We start from the raw sequence: 15867 nt of genomic DNA on the forward strand, positions 1-15867 counted from the left end.
ATGTATGAATGCTTTGGCCTGCTGCGTCGCCGTACTGGTGACAAACGCACTGAACACAATGAAATGAAATAAAAACACATTTATTAGACCATTGAAACTATTGGTCTTAGCAATCATCCAGCCTCTTAAAGTGCCATCATGTGCTTCTATCTTTCAAAAAAAAAAATACTTTCTTTGCATGTAGAGGCCACAATTATTTTAGGCAGGCTGTGTCAATTTCTAAAAGTTATTAGACACAAATTTCAGTGTCGGTTAAAATTAAGCTTTAACATTTTTGTATATTGTAAAGACGACTTTTTGGATCAATTTTGCAGTTGGTCCTAATTTTGTATGTATTGTAAGTGTGAGAGGGTCCAGGGAGAAAGAGAGAGTTTGCCCTTTAGCTTGACATGATGCACACATCCACGTTGCCCCGTGACTCTGTTCGAGTATAAAAAAACAACTTTTGATGTCCTGGCTTCATTCTGATTGGCGCCACCATGGAGAGAACGGTGCTTCAAGTCAGCATCTTCAAACTACTTTTAGCTTTTGGCACCACGCAACCCAAGGTAGGACGATTGATGGACACACATTATTTTAATAAATAAATGTTAATTTTATGAAAGAGAAAAATCTGGCTGCTCAGTCAGCAGAATTTCTTTTGTAAAAAATATGTTAAAATGTGATCATCTTTACAAAATACCCCATTTAATTTCATGTTTACGTTCAGAGTTTTATGAGTTAGCTGTTAATTCTAAAATATTCTTTTTTTTAATGTATGTATTTGTACATTAAAAGTTACATTTCAGAAGGGTTATGTAATTTACAAAACTGTAATTTTTATTTATTTATAAAGTTGTATTCATATAGCACTTTCTATACAAAATAAGCAACCCAAAGTGCTTTACATGAGTTAAATATAAAAAAAGAGAATATTCTCTGCCATCCCGAATTTGCTGCCCAGGAAACAGTTAAAATTATATTTCAAGCAGGAACATCAGCATATATGAGTAAAGCAAACAAGGACCTAAAATTGAACCTTGTGGCACACCACATTTTCCTCCATAGACCTCCAAGGAGCATGGATCTGAACTTAATTTCTCAGTGAGGTAGGAACCATTTGCCACAAAATTACTGTGTGGTCTACCGTATGAAAATCAGCACTTAGATTAACAATTAAAATGACTTATGGAGCCATGATTGGTTGTTCAGTAAACCCTGAGCTGATGTGATGTCATTGTCAGTCGACAGCAAGTGTTAAAATGGCCGTCCCCTCAGATGGATAAAAATGGGTTCACTTTTTGCAGGTTAACTGTATTGCAGGTTTTTTAATTGTACATATCTAATTTTATATTAGGGATGTTGGTGCTAAAGTTGTTGTTATTATTATTATCATTATTATATCCTAATGTTTGGTGTTACTGATTGGAAAAAAAAATGCTTTTCGATAGTGCAACAGTAATTAAATGGGACACGAACGTTGATCAAATTGATTTGATCCATTTTTGATGCACTTTTACAGTTAATGTGTGAGCTAGCAATGTTGTCTTTCCCCTATAGATCCCTGGCTGCTGACTACAGTTTTCCCCCAGCTCCAATGTCACCCTGCTTGCTCATATCTGCCGAGTCAGCCCTTCAATCACCTCTCGCTGAGTTCACTCTCGTCTCTATTTGATGAAGAGCTTTTAAGACTTTAAGATTCGTTTCAGTGAAAGTACAGATGGGTGCAAAACATACATTTCTCATGTCAGAAACAATAAACGGTTACCAAACAAGTGTGAGTTGATGCTTTTCCTTTAAAACATTAGGATTGATGTCTATGACCTCTGAGAGCTTTGTTTTTTTTTTTTAATGCTAACTTATTTATTTTTTTATATGTGAGGGTTTTTTTGCCACAAAACCCCTGCACAACCGTTTGGTTTGCAAAATATACAAAACATCCTGCCAAACGCGACTTTCAAATCGTGAGAGCTGTTTGTGAAGGCAACACATCTCATTTAATTTTGAAAGCAACGTTAACAATATTTTCAGTGTGACTATGTTAATGAATAGAATAACGGATACATGCAATTTTTTTCCCCAAAAATGTGATCCTAAATCGAGGGGGAGTCTTATACATGGGAGTTAATAAGAAATGAAAATTTTTCACATTGTTGATATGTTTTACTAGTGCCTATGCAGGATCAACGGGTTGTGTAAAAAAATGTAATAAAAATTCATTCCAACATGTTATTTAATGTCTAATGTTACAGTTTCATTCCTGGCAAATCTGCCCTGCGCTCGGATTGTGTGGGAGATTCCTGGTAGCAGCAGTTGCACAATAGGTCAATGATATCCAGTGCAGGAACTGTATCACTATTCAAATAGATGCTTGGTTTTAATTGATCCTGTCAGATGGGTATTAATTTAACACGTTGTTTATTATTTTAGTTGTTGTTTGCAGTATGATATCGCAGACTTGTTTAAACTGAGCTTTTTTGATAATATTTTGCTTACTCAGTTTCAAAAGTTCTTTGACACAAACTTTTGTGTCAATTAAAATGAAGCTTTAACATTTTTGTATATTGTAAAGATTTTTTTTTTTTTATTCTCTTGGATCAATTTTGCAGTTAGTTATAGTATTGTATATATTTAGGTGAGGGTGAGTGCAAGAGTGTTTAAACTGGACCAGAGAGAAAGAGGAGTTTGCCCTTCAGCTTGACAGTATGTACACGTCCATGCTGCCCCGTGACTCTGAGTATAAAAACAACAACTTTTGATCTCCTGGCTTCACTCTGATTGGCGCCACCATGGAGAGAACTGTGCTGCAAGTCAGCATATTTGGGCTACTTTTGGCTTTTGGCACCACACAACCCAAGGTAGGATGATGGATGACGCAGACCAATGCAAAGACACAAACTAAAAACATTATTTTTTTTTTTAAATCTATCAATTTTATGGGGAAAAAATTGGCTGCATGCAATTGAAAAGTTCTTTACGCGAGTTAAAGAGAAAAAAAGAGAGAAAAAGTGAAAGTTCTCTGCCATCCAGAATTTGATGTCCATGATGCAGTTAAAAGAGAGAGCATAATAAATTAAACATGAAAAGGACCTAAATTTGAACCTTGTGGCGCACCACATGTTACGTAGACCTTTGAGGAGCATCTACTTAACTTTCTCAGTCAGGAATGAAACAACATTTTTGAGGTCAACAATTAACAAAAGCAGTGCTTAGATCCAGCCCTTTTCTACACCGTTAATTTATGGTTATCAGGATTAGTTCTAAAATATTTTAAAATCTTAACAAGGGCAGTCTCTGTGCTATGGCTCTATTAAGTCATTTCCATCATGTTTTTACAGTGTTTTGTTGTGAATTTTATGGCCGTTTTTCACATTTGCAACTTGATCGTAATGCCGCAGACACGAATGTATTAAATATCTCATTTAAGACTGTTTGTTGTCTAAAGTATGCACACGCAAGTCATTGCTCAGCCTATACTAAGTAAACATTTTGGAAATGAGGGAGTTTACCTTTCGACCAATGAGATTTCAAGTTCACCAATCTTGTTTTACCACGATTTGATCTTTGCTCAGCTGACTAACAGACCAATGATGCTTTTTTTTTTCCCGCCCCCGATTGTTTACTTAGGATGATTGGGAGATCTACAGTTTTCACATCAACTCCACAGTGACCAGTCGTTACGCCACCACCGTCATCTTCAGCCGTGTGGTCAATCGTAAAAACGAGTCCCAAGAAATCGAGTTCCACGTCCGGATTCCCAAGAATGCCTTCATCAGCAAATTCAAAATGTGGGTCTTGTCTCTGTCCCTAAAATACACGCTATGTGGTAGCCGCAATTGCAAAGGACCTGTCCTTGACCAGGTTTATAGATGGCCAGGTGTATGATGGCGTCGTGAAGGCAAAAGAAGCAGCTGAGCAGCAATATAGTGACGCCGTGTCCCGCGGCGAAAGTGCTGGCATCGTCAGGTACAGGCTCAACATTACAGAAAAGAAATGCGTGGCTGCTTCAATGTTCATTTCTGCACCTTTCACAGCTCCGTCGGGAGAACTCTCGAAGAGTTTAAGACCTCGGTAACAGTGGCCGCTCTAAAAAAGGTGACCTTTGAACTCACGTATGAGGAACTACTCAAACGCACGCTCGGCAAGTACGAGCTGCAGATCCACGCTCGGCCCATGCAGCCTGTCAAAGACTTCAAGGTGTGTGTTGGCACCGTCCGCTCACGAATCCGCAATTGCCGAGTTGGTCCGACGTTTTTAATCTCAAATTTCAGGTGGATGTGCACATACAAGAAAATGCAGGAATCAGTTTCATCGATGTTAAAGGAGGACTGAGCACCGGCGCTCTGGCTAATGCTGTCATCAAAACACACGCAGACAAGCAGGTAAAGCATGAAGAAAAGAAACACACTACTTTGCATTTAATCATTTAATGTCATAGTATTCTTTTCGAGATTTTCAAGTTACGAGTTGACACTTTTTTTTTTTTTTTGCTTTGCGTTGCAAGCCAAAATTTCTAAATTTATTTTGATACATATAAATAAAACAAGTACGGTAATGTAATGCCCTCACATATGGGCAAGGAGAGCCACATTGGGCAATGCACTTTTAGCAATGTATTGACAAACTGTCAAACACAAAAATTACAAATTGAGACCCCTCGCATGAAACTGCTGCAGAGCATAGCTCACGCTCAGACAACTACTGATGTCACAATAATCCATGTGACTCGTCTGCAGGGTTGCATTGTTGCAAAGCATTCCTATTCTAGGAGATATAATAATAATAATAATAATGATAATGATAATGATAATAACAATAATAACAATGACAATGATAATGATAATGATGATTATAACAATAATAATGACAATGATAATTATAATTACAATAATGATAATAATAATGATAATAATAATATTAATAATAATAATAATGACAATGACAATTATAAGAATAATAATATAATAATAATAATAATAATAACAATGATAATAATAATAATAATAATAATAATATTAATAATAATAATAATAATAATAATAATAATAATAATAATAATCCTGCAATTGTTTCGTATATTGGCATCAATTTCCGACAGTTTGGGAGGCCATGAAGGTGTCTGAATGTGGTTGGATGAGCTTATTGGGGTGAGTGCACCTGCTGGGGAAGGCAGTCAGATTGAGCTTTCAGCTTTTAGCGTGGAATGCTACTTGACAACGAAATAAAATAAAAAATATTATGACCTCATCAACGAGTCAGTGTTGATTAGAACAAATCCAAAGTTTAACCCCAAGTACATACAGCAATAGCACTTTAGTCGCATATTGTGTATTGGTTCTAAATGTATAATGGAATAATATTTTTCAAGTTTTTAACAGGTTAACATGAAAGTGGACAAATGTATGTTGGTTACCTGATGCAAATTTAGTTCCTTGATACATGCTATAGTAATTCATAAAGTTCTTTGAAATTGAAACGATATATTAAAATGTACAATTAAAAACATTGTCAAATGTTGAGTCATTGATTTGTGTTGCTAAATGTGCATATAATTATTATGCCACTAGGTGGCCATAGTGTTTCATGTTGCATGCTGATGAAGCTGGTGGTGTTTACAGCGCTTGTTCTCCTCCACTCGTTAATGTGTCATGTTCTGACTGACACGCTCTGTGTCCCGTGATTTTTATTTTTTCTGATAACTGAAGCAGTGTTGTAGACAGCTATAGACTAAAGTATATTAAAATAATGTACTGTATTCTTATACATAATAAAATGGACAATGCTGTTTTTAGATTAAAGTCAATTTGTATCTGTTCCTCTAAACTTATAATTTCCCTTTATTTTTGCCTTGAATTTTTGCAGGCCTGGGTTTATTTCTACCCGACAGAGGACCAACAGAAAACATGTGACAGCTGTGGAGAAGCGGGTATGAATGGAGATCTGGTTATCGTTTATGACGTCAACAGAGACAGGTCACTGGGGGACATCAAGGTAAAAGGATCCATCAAAAATACTGTACTGAATAGTCTACAAATAATTCATTAGCTACACCTGTACACACAACACTACTTCAAGATGTTTTTCCATTTTGTTTTTTCACCAGACATCAAGTGGATATTTTGTCCATCACTTTGCTCCATCACAACTTCAACGCATTCCAAAGAATGTTGTCTTCGTCATCGATAAAAGTGGTTCCATGCATGGCAAGAAAATGGAACAGGTATAGAAATTTGAGCTTTTTGTATGGTTGAAACTACTTACCCATAAAATGCTATTTCATAATAGTAATAGTCAAAAATGTTTGTTCTCAGACCCGCACAGCATTAATCCATATCCTGAATGACCTGGCGGAGGACGACTTCTTTGGTCTCATCACTTTTGATAGCTCGGTGTCTTACTGGATGCGAGAACTTGTTCAGGCCAACTCACAAAATGTGAAAAGCGCCAAAGAATTTGCAGGCAGCATTAGAGAGCAAGGAGGTACTTCAAACGTTTCATTTTAAACAAGCAAAATTTGGACTCGTGTGACCGCTTGCCATCCAAAGTAAAGTTGTGTTGATGTTGTTTGACCTCATTTAGGCACAAATATTAATCAAGCGCTGTTGGACGGCTCACGTATGCTGAATGAGAACCCCAGGAAAGGTTCCGCTTCCATCCTCATACTCCTCACTGATGGAGACCCAACCTCAGGTAAACATACACACTAGGAGTGGGAATCTTTAAATGTCCCATGATTCGATTCCGATTTTTGGGTCTTTGGGATTTTCGATTAAGAACGATTTTTGATTCAAAATGATTTGATTGCCAATGATTTTTGCTCCAATCTATAGATGTGCAAGGAATCGTAATGATCGACTCCAGTCTGACATGCTAATGCTAATTAGCACATTACTCGTGGCACTTTTATCACTCAAAAGAACGGCTCCACGCTGCAAAAAAACAACAACTTTTATTGGAATAACTTGATCGTGACTTTTTCCTTCTACTCTCTAATGTGGCTACAACTTAACAGTGTATTAGACCGCGTGGAACCACATTGCCCCTAAGTGGCCAAATCGGGTACAATGTGAACAGCGCTCCAAATAAAGGCACACACAGACAAAGGCAAGACCGTATAAAATAATTTAAATAAAATTGATTTTGGGACATTTCAAATAGATTCTGAATCGTACTAAATGAGAATCGCAATTCTTATGAGAATACACACACATGTTTATGGAATAGATAAGAATAGTTAGAAAATAAAGTAACGTAAAATAGTAATGGACAGGCTAATGAATGCATCTATATGACACCATAATTTTTTTTTTTTGAAAAGCAGGGATAAACCTTCAATAGGCATAAGCATTTTCCACACACACACACACACACACACACACACAAACAGCGGGGATTTGCTTCCAATTCCAAAAACAACCCCCACCCACAAAAACAATTATAAAATATTACCAAAAATCGTTCAAAACTAGTTGAAAATCTCTTCTTTGCTTATGTCTGACTGACTGCATTATACTGCCCCCTGGTGGCCAAGTGGCAGAAACCAGAGGGAGCTGCAATGAATTAAGCTCACTGTTTGTTTGTGTTCAATTAAATTAGAAATACAACAATAGAGTAACTTTTTCCTGACTACTTGAATGAACTTGAATTTGAAATTGCAGGTTCCACTCTAAAATAGAATAGCTTCATTGTCATTACACGTCTTATTTTTTGCTTGAAGAAAAGAGTTTTCACTTGTCTGCTCTCACCGCAGGTGAGACCAATCTGGAAAAAATCAACGCAAATGTGATGGAGGCCATTCAGGGCAAATTCCCACTCTACTGTCTTGGTTTCGGTTTTGACGTCAACTTTAATTTTCTCGAGAAGCTGTCCTTGCTGAACAACGGTGTTGCGCGGCGTATTTATGCTGACGCTGATGCAGATTTGCAGCTGAAGGTAAAAAAAAATTATTGGAATTTTTTTGGGTGATGCGTTTTTAGGAGTGTGAGTTTTTCTTTGGGGGGGGGGGGTATGTGAGAGTTTTTTTCTTTCAATGTTAATGAGATGTTTTGGATGTGTGAGAGTTTGTTATTGTTGTGGAAAGGTTTGGAAAGGTACGAGTTGTTATGAACGGTCATATGATGATGATGATGATGATGATGATGATGATGATGATGATGATGATGATGATGATGATGATGATGATGATAGTAAGGGTGTTTTTGGTGTGGGTTTTTTTCAACAGGGATTCTATGACGAGGTGGCCAATCCTCTGTTGACAGACGTAACCATGATCTATAACGGCGGCGCCAATCTGACCCAGACCAACTTCAGTCAGTATTACAACGGTTCTGAGATTGTGGTGGCCGGTCAGATCACCGACAACAACATTGAAACCTTCGTCCCTCGCGTTGTGGCCATTTCGGTGAGCGTCTCATTTTCACTGTGCGTCGTCAGCTGTTGTTTTGAAGAAATTCCTTGTACTCAAAATTCTTTTTCACTCTGCAGAGGAATGCAAGTATCATTTTCTCGGACAAAAACAGCACCACAAAGTCTACGGACAGCAACATCCAGAGAGTTTGGGCCTACCTGACTGTCAAACAACTCCTGGAGAAAGAGTCAGTAAATGCTGATATATTTTTGAAAAGGGGTGAAGCGATGTGAGCGGTTTAACATTTTCACAATTGACGTCACAGGTTGCAGTATTCAGGGGATGAGAAGGAGAAAATGAAGAATGAAACCTTGAGGTTGTCACTCAAATACAACTTTGTGACCCCGCTCACATCCATGGTGGTCACCAAGCCGACAAAGGAGAAGACGGAGGTGCTTCACAAACCCAGCGAGGACGGTCCGTCGCCTCACAGACGGGGCCACTTCAAGTCAGCGGCTTCGCCGCGGGGCTCTGCACTCAACACCCAGGCACGGGTTGGAACTTCTTATAGTGAGTTTCACTCTTGTGAATTAAGCATGAAAATACATGGCAACACATTTAACATACTGTCTTCTGTCTGCAGGGCGAGGAAGACCAGATGTAGGTAAGTGGCTCTTTTAAAACTTGCCTTGCGAGTGAAAATGTGTACTCGTATGTCGGTAAAAAAAAAAAAAAAAAAAATTTTTCAAAATAAAATCCAAACTCAAACATAAGGGATTCCTATATCAATCTGTTGAGCTCACACCTGTTTTAAGAAGTAAACATTTCAAAATAAAAGCCAATAATTGTTTTCCCTCTAAAGACCATGTTTCTCGATCTATTCAAATCATTCCATTCCAAAATCTTAACACACTCGCGAGCAAAATCCTGAGATGCAAGCGCCATTTGGTGGCAGCGTGTGACTTGACTCCCTTCGCAACAAGCTGCAACTTGACAGATAATATTAGTGGAGAATTCTTGAAAAAAGAGGCTTGGAGTGTTTTACAAAGAAAATGTACACGTTACGTATTGAAAACAACCACATAGCCTCCACTAGCGTATTGCTAACACGTAATTGGAAACGCCATATGCAAGCTAACAAATAGCATCCATGTGGTGGCATTATAACCTTTCAAGAAACGGATATTTGAACACAGCTGCTGAAGCATATGACAATATTCATAAGCTTTATCCTCTGCGAAGAACGAATAATATTAGTATTTTCCAAACAAAAATTTCAAATTGAGTCTCTTGTGATTAAGGGCTTTATAAATACATTTCAGTAATTTTTTTTCTTTTGCTTTTTTGATAGTGCATCGGCTTTTAAAAGGTATGTAACAGTGAATAAAAAAACTACAAGCAAATGCATATTGAATTACTGCCATATTTTGTTTATGTGATTCCAAATGACTCAGTTATTTTAGGACAATCATTTAAAAAGCTTTTTTTTCTAACTCTCATTGAAGGGATGAATAAAATGTGTGTTTGTTTCTTTTTGTGGCAGGCATGGGCGGTTTACCAGGTATGACGTGAACAACATAAATGACGTCACTAAACAAAAATGGGCCTCGACATTCTCTGTGCTTTTCCTCATTTTTTAAAAAAAACTTGAGAGTAGTAACATTCACGCTACACCTTTTATTTTCCTTGTTTTAATTTCTTTTTTTTTTTATCATGGTAAGATGTCACAACAAATGATTAATGAAGTACATTACAAGACTTTAAAAGATTTTTGAACGCATTTACTTTACTGCATATGTTTTTATTTACTCATATCTTTTGCTCGTTTGTTGGATCGAAATAAGATTCATGAATGAATTGCTTTTTTTTTTTGTTAGGTCAAATAGGTCATCATGGTAAGAATTCACAACAAATAATTACTGGATCTGTTTCAGTTTATTTACTGTACTATATTTTTTATTGACTCATATTTTTGCTCATTTCTGACAGGTCAAGCAGGTTATCCTGGTAAGAAGTCACAACAAATAATTACTGGATCTGTTTCAGTTTATTTACTGTACTATATTTTTTATTGACTCATATTTTTGCTCATTTCTGACAGGTCAAGCACGTTATCATGGTAAGAAGTCACAACAAATAATTACTGAATCTTTTTCAATTTATTTACTGTACTGTATATGTTTTTATTGACTCATATTTTTGCTCATTTCTGACAGGTCAAGCAGGTTATCCTCATATTTTTGCTCATTTGTTGGTTTGGTACTTTGAGACTATTGTGTTTGTCATTTATTCCAAGTTTGATTGTTGATTTCCAGATGCCTATCCACAAGCAGGGATCATGCATGACATCGTTCACACCGTGCAAGGTCAGCGGCATGAGGTCACCAGGTTGAATGATCCGTGATGTGATCAGAAGATTATGTTTTATAGTTAATACTCCTTCCGGGTTGGAAATTATTAAACACAAATACAGTACTTGTATTTTAACATAAGATAAAATGATGTCGTGGTTTGATCAGGGGATGGTCGTTAACTCATTCACTGCCATTGACGGTTATAGACGTCAAAAATTCAAACTATTTCTATTTGTTAAATTTTTTTTGTGTGAGTGTGAAAACCTAGACTTTTTTATTGTACATTTAGAACAGATATAAAATGTGTGATTAATCGTGAGTTTCATATAAAGTCATGCAATTAATTACAATTTTAATCACCAGACGCTCCTAATTTTTCATTGTAATTAATCGCATGACTTCAATAGTTAACTCACGATTAATCATACATTTTATATCTGTTCTAAATGTACAATCTTTTTTTTCTAGGTTTTCATACTCTTGTTAACAAAAGTGGAAAAAATGTTAAACTAATAGAAATAGTTCAAACGAATTTTTTACGTCAATAGCCGTCAATGGCAGTGAATGAGTTCATATTTGTGTGATTGAGGGCTATATAAATAAACTTGACTTGACATGATCAGATCAAGTGTGGAATAAGTTCTGACATATTGTATGTATTTGCTGCTCCAGATTTACCCATGATTGATTATCATCCTCCTCCTCCTATCACACTGCCAACCTTAAAACCTGGTAAGAGTATTAATTGATTGATGCAGTTGAGTCATTTCATGTTCTTTTTGCTCATCTGATTGTGTTTCTTTGTGTGCCTTCACAGTTGAACCTGAAATCCGTTTTTTGCTCCAAGCTGAGAATCAATCTCTTCCGCTGTGTTTTGACATCCCTGGAAGAAGTATGCTTCGACTCCTTCACCTCCCCAGTACAGGTCAGTCCAATATATGCACACTTCCATTTATTCATTTGGATAATTTCATGTAAAATCAACTCAGAATTTTCCCTTTCTTCAAATTTTGAGCTGTGATTGGAAATAGAAGAGAAAATATCTTGGAAACGACATTACGTACGAAGCTTGATTTTGGTAGCATTTTAAAGCTCCTAAAAACAGTTACAAATGCTTGTTTTACTTAATTATAATGCATCATTTTCTCAACTTGAAACTTCAAGATAAAAAAATATTTTTCTTTAAAATATTTATATTTAAAATATTGTACATACAGTATTCCAGTACCATTTAAAATATAAAAAAATCTTAACATTTTAGGCTCTGTTATAAAGTCTCTTTAATTAGCTTTAATTGTATTCTGGTCTTTTACTTCCATTTCTAACCGCAGCTCAAAATATGAGGAAAATCTGAGAGGTAAAGGGAAAATTCCAGGTTATTTTTCCCATTTCTTAAACATTAACCTGCCACATCTTTTCTCACTGTTATGATTTTTGCTTGGTGTTGAGTTTGTCTGCATCTCTTCTGCACTTTAGGTCTCTCTATGAATGGTGCACTGGATGGAATAAGAGGGTTCAACTGGATTGCTCTCAACGTCAGTCCGAACATCATTATTACTTTTGACATGGGTGGCGTCAACATTAATGATGGACAAGTCTCACATATGGTATCGTGGCAAATGGACCAAGAGACCATGACTGCTGGAAGGTGATTTTGCATTGAAATGCTTTGTGTTTTTAGCATTTTAGATAGATAACAGTAATCAGGCCAAAAAAAACAAAAGAAACAAAATCACTTTCTTTTAGTTAAATTCAGAAATTCTCAGACCTCATTGAAAGATTATCCAACGTGATTATCCTGCAGTTTGTAGTGTGATGTTTGGGGGTTAAAAAAAAAAAAAACACTTGCCAAGAGACACATAGTGGTTCCTAGGGGTTTGGTGCTACAAAGACACTTTTGCATATTCATTAAAAGCTGTGTCCCAAAGTTATTTTAATATTCTCCATCTTAATCCTGACAAAATCTCGAATTGCCAGGATTAGTTCACTTCAAAAAATTCAGTTCACTATCTTTTTCTGTCTATCTCTTTCTTCTTTGCATTGTGTGGCAATCTGGATGGCCTGTGGCACCATATTGCCTCTAATAGGTCAGTGTTGGTACTGCAACAGACTAGTTTGGTAAACACGATATTGTCATCACATTTTAAAAATTGCTTAAGTTGGTGAAAAATTGGAATGTGTACACACACGTGGTTCACTTTTTATTATTAATCCATCCATCCATGATTGACGTTACTGACTGGGGGGAAAAAAATGCTTTTCTATAGTGTGACAGTGATTAAACGGGACAAAGAAGTTGACATCTCAGTTGGAGAAACACGCCTGATCATCTTGCGTCATGGGATCGCAGGAGAAGAATTCCTCTGGCCAGTCTCAAGACAGCGGTCTTCAGACAATAATGCTAGAGGAATTTTAGGTGAGTTCTTTTTTTTGTATGTCATATAATACTGTGGGGGATACAGTAGTAGAAAAAGTTTACACACCCTCTGTTGAAATGCCAGGTTTTTGTGATATATATATATATATATATTAAAAAAATCAACAGGATATATCATCTCAAAATTTTACCATTACCTTTACCATGGTCAATAGCTTTTACTGTCCCTTTTTCAGCACTAAAGCCAGTAATTTATGAAGTTGTGCACCAACCGCTCTCCACAAATCTTAAAATCAAAGACCAGGAAATCAGTGTTAGCAGGTACCCTATTTTTAAATCAGATCATTTTTTTGGTACACTCGTACAGTCAATGTGTGAGCTAACAATGTTGTCTTTCGTCTTTAGCTCCATGGCTGCTGACTACAGTTTTTCCCCAGCTGTGATTTTGCCCTGCTGGCTCATATCTGCTGAGTCAGCACTGCAAGCACCGTTCGCTGATTTCACTTACGTCTCTGGTTAAAGAGCCAGACTTTAAGATACATTTTATGGCAGGACAGATGAATGCAAAACATGCATTTCTCACGTCATAAACAATAAATGGTTACCAAACAAGTATGAGTTCATGCTCTTCTTTTAAAACATTTGGATTGATGTTTTTAAAGTTTAGTTTTTGAAAAAAAGCTAAATCATTTATACGTGACTTTTTGTCACAAAACCACTGCACAACCCTCTGTTATCCCAAATGTTTAAAAAAATAAAATAAAATAAACAGAAAACAATCAACCAAACGTGACTTTCAAAGTGTGAGAGCTGTTTGTGAAGGTAACACCATCTCACTTACTTTTTTAAGCAACAGTATCAAAAATTATAAAAAAAAAAAAAAAGAAAGACTATGTTAATCCTGCCTTCACGTTATGCTAACATCAACCGCTTATTGTCATGTTCTCATTTGCATATAATCCAAAGAGTCTACATAAAGTAACACATTCTCGCATGTTCAATCATTTGACTAACATAACTTTTAAAAATGATAACAACAATGGAAACAACAACAAACAAGAATGTTTTTAATAATAATGATAAAAAATAATAGCTGACCTTTAGTCAAATCGGTTTTAATTAGAATTGATGAACAAGGGCAGAAATGATTGTGACTTTAATGTCACACTGGGTGGAACCTTTCTTTAATTGTGGCTCATTAAAAGAAGATTAACAACGACATGAACTGGAGGCATGCGCACAATTAATGCCTTTGGAATGTGGGTTGAAGCAGGACTACTCGAGATGGAACCGACACAAGCGCAACGACAACATGCAAATTCCACACATGAAGGCCAGACTGAAATCTTCAACCTATGACTATGAGGCAGAGTTGCTAGCCCCATTAAACTGCGAGGATAAATGTAAAAAAATATAATAATAATAATAATAATACGAATAAAGTTGTAGTGGTAAATGAAGAAAAACAATACTATGACAATTATTTCAGGATTTTAACAGCAGCATTTGATCCAGTCGATCACCAGATTTTACTGTCCCGATTGGAAAGTTCTTTGGGAATTAGAAGTCCTGCCCTGTCCTGGTTCAAATCCTACTCAACCAGTCGAAGTTTTGCAGTATAGGTTGGTGATGCAGTGTCCTCCTCAGTGCCCCTCTCTTGTGGAGTACCCCAAGGGTCAACTTTTAGCCCTTTTTTCTTTTTTTTTTCTTTTTTTACCACGTCCTACGTAGCTACAATGTAACATCCCACTGTTATGTCGATGACCATGGATGGCTTTTAATTTTTATTCATTTATTTTCATTTTAATGAGTCAGTCCCGTGGCGCTGGGCTCCCTTAGCCCAATTTTGAGACCCACGGTAACAAACCTCGGAGTGAAGCTTTACTCTGAGACTTGATGCTCAAATCAGTGCAGTTGTGAAGTCCAGCTTCTTTCAGCAACTTGCTTAAGTCAAACCAGTTTTATCCCGACATGATTTTGAAGTTTCATGATGATGGTAGATGTTTGTTCTTTTACGTCATACAGATGAGGAGGAGAAGGTAAAGAAAACCATCAGGTTGGCAATTTCGAATGAGAAGGAAAGAAGAAGAATAGAAGCGAACAGGATGCAGGTGCGTATGAACATGTCATGTCTCTTGTACTTGTCAAGATGCTTAATTGATTGCTTGACATCAGATAGAAAAATAAGTGAGTTTTTTTTTTTTTTAAACGCTACTGAGTGCACTAATTTGGTGCATAATATAAAAAAGCTCAACAATTCAAATGACAATTAGAAACATTAATTAAATATTTTGTATTGGTATCAATGGGGTAGATGCCACGGACTTCCGACTTCCGGGTTCCACACATCGGGCCACTGATGGCGGCGTTCCAACACTCGCACCCCCACTCCTGCGCCCCCCAACCGCGCGCTCCCGCCGATGGTCGGGAGCGCGCAGGGTGTCTAAACTCTCTGAAATGCTTCGGACAACTGAGACAGACATGCTACACACTCGCACCCGTTGACGGGAACGCCCAACCGAGGGGGCACAAAGGCGGAAGCGCAAGAACTAGGACGCGGCCCACACGTCGGAAGTCCCGCCTCCTCCGTGGCATATACCCCATATATAATATATTATCCACTCTGGGCCCAATTAATCGAGACGAGTGTGGTTTCAATACTTCGTTTAAAAGCACTAGACAGTAGTCAAGGAGTATTCTAGCATAGCACCAACACCTAGTTGCCATTGTAATCTATTATTTATGATTCCAACAGTGACCCTCTGGTTCCAAAGTTGACATCCTTACAGGTGAGTTATACTGCCACTCAT

At 36.9% G+C, this 15867-nt stretch overlaps 1 protein-coding gene across 11 annotated transcripts; it reads left to right on the plus strand.

Moving 5' to 3' along the window:
- Positions 1 to 2673: 2673 nt before the first annotated feature.
- On the plus strand, positions 2674 to 15830 carry itih3b.2 (inter-alpha-trypsin inhibitor heavy chain 3b, tandem duplicate 2). Of its 11 annotated transcripts, none has more exons than XM_086086124.1 (26): positions 2674 to 2837; positions 3607 to 3767; positions 3841 to 3945; positions 4014 to 4176; positions 4251 to 4361; positions 5842 to 5970; positions 6083 to 6199; positions 6291 to 6459; positions 6559 to 6669; positions 7730 to 7911; positions 8201 to 8380; positions 8464 to 8573; positions 8652 to 8896; positions 8970 to 8990; positions 9678 to 9695; positions 9870 to 9887; positions 10204 to 10221; positions 10316 to 10333; positions 10428 to 10445; positions 10642 to 10692; positions 11353 to 11412; positions 11498 to 11605; positions 12157 to 12328; positions 12948 to 13096; positions 15083 to 15168; positions 15813 to 15830. In XM_086086124.1, exons 1-26 carry the CDS (start codon positions 2769 to 2771, stop codon positions 15813 to 15815), a joined length of 2592 nt encoding a protein of 863 aa, XP_085942250.1. In that variant the 5' UTR covers positions 2674 to 2768; the 3' UTR covers positions 15816 to 15830. The 11 variants fall into 11 exon arrangements, with proteins under 11 accessions (XP_085942250.1, XP_085942239.1, XP_085942240.1 ...); XM_086086113.1 differs by lacking the exons at positions 15083 to 15168; positions 15813 to 15830 and adding exons at positions 13294 to 13378; positions 13463 to 13669; XM_086086114.1 differs by lacking the exons at positions 10428 to 10445; positions 15083 to 15168; positions 15813 to 15830 and adding exons at positions 13294 to 13378; positions 13463 to 13669.
- The last annotated feature ends 37 nt before the right edge of the window (positions 15831 to 15867 follow it).

The sequence above is a fragment of the Leptonotus elevatus genome, chromosome 10 (genome assembly GCF_054856555.1).
Source record: "Leptonotus elevatus isolate MCC_2025b chromosome 10, RoL_Lele_1.0, whole genome shotgun sequence".
Lineage (NCBI taxonomy): Eukaryota > Metazoa > Chordata > Actinopteri > Syngnathiformes > Syngnathidae > Leptonotus > Leptonotus elevatus.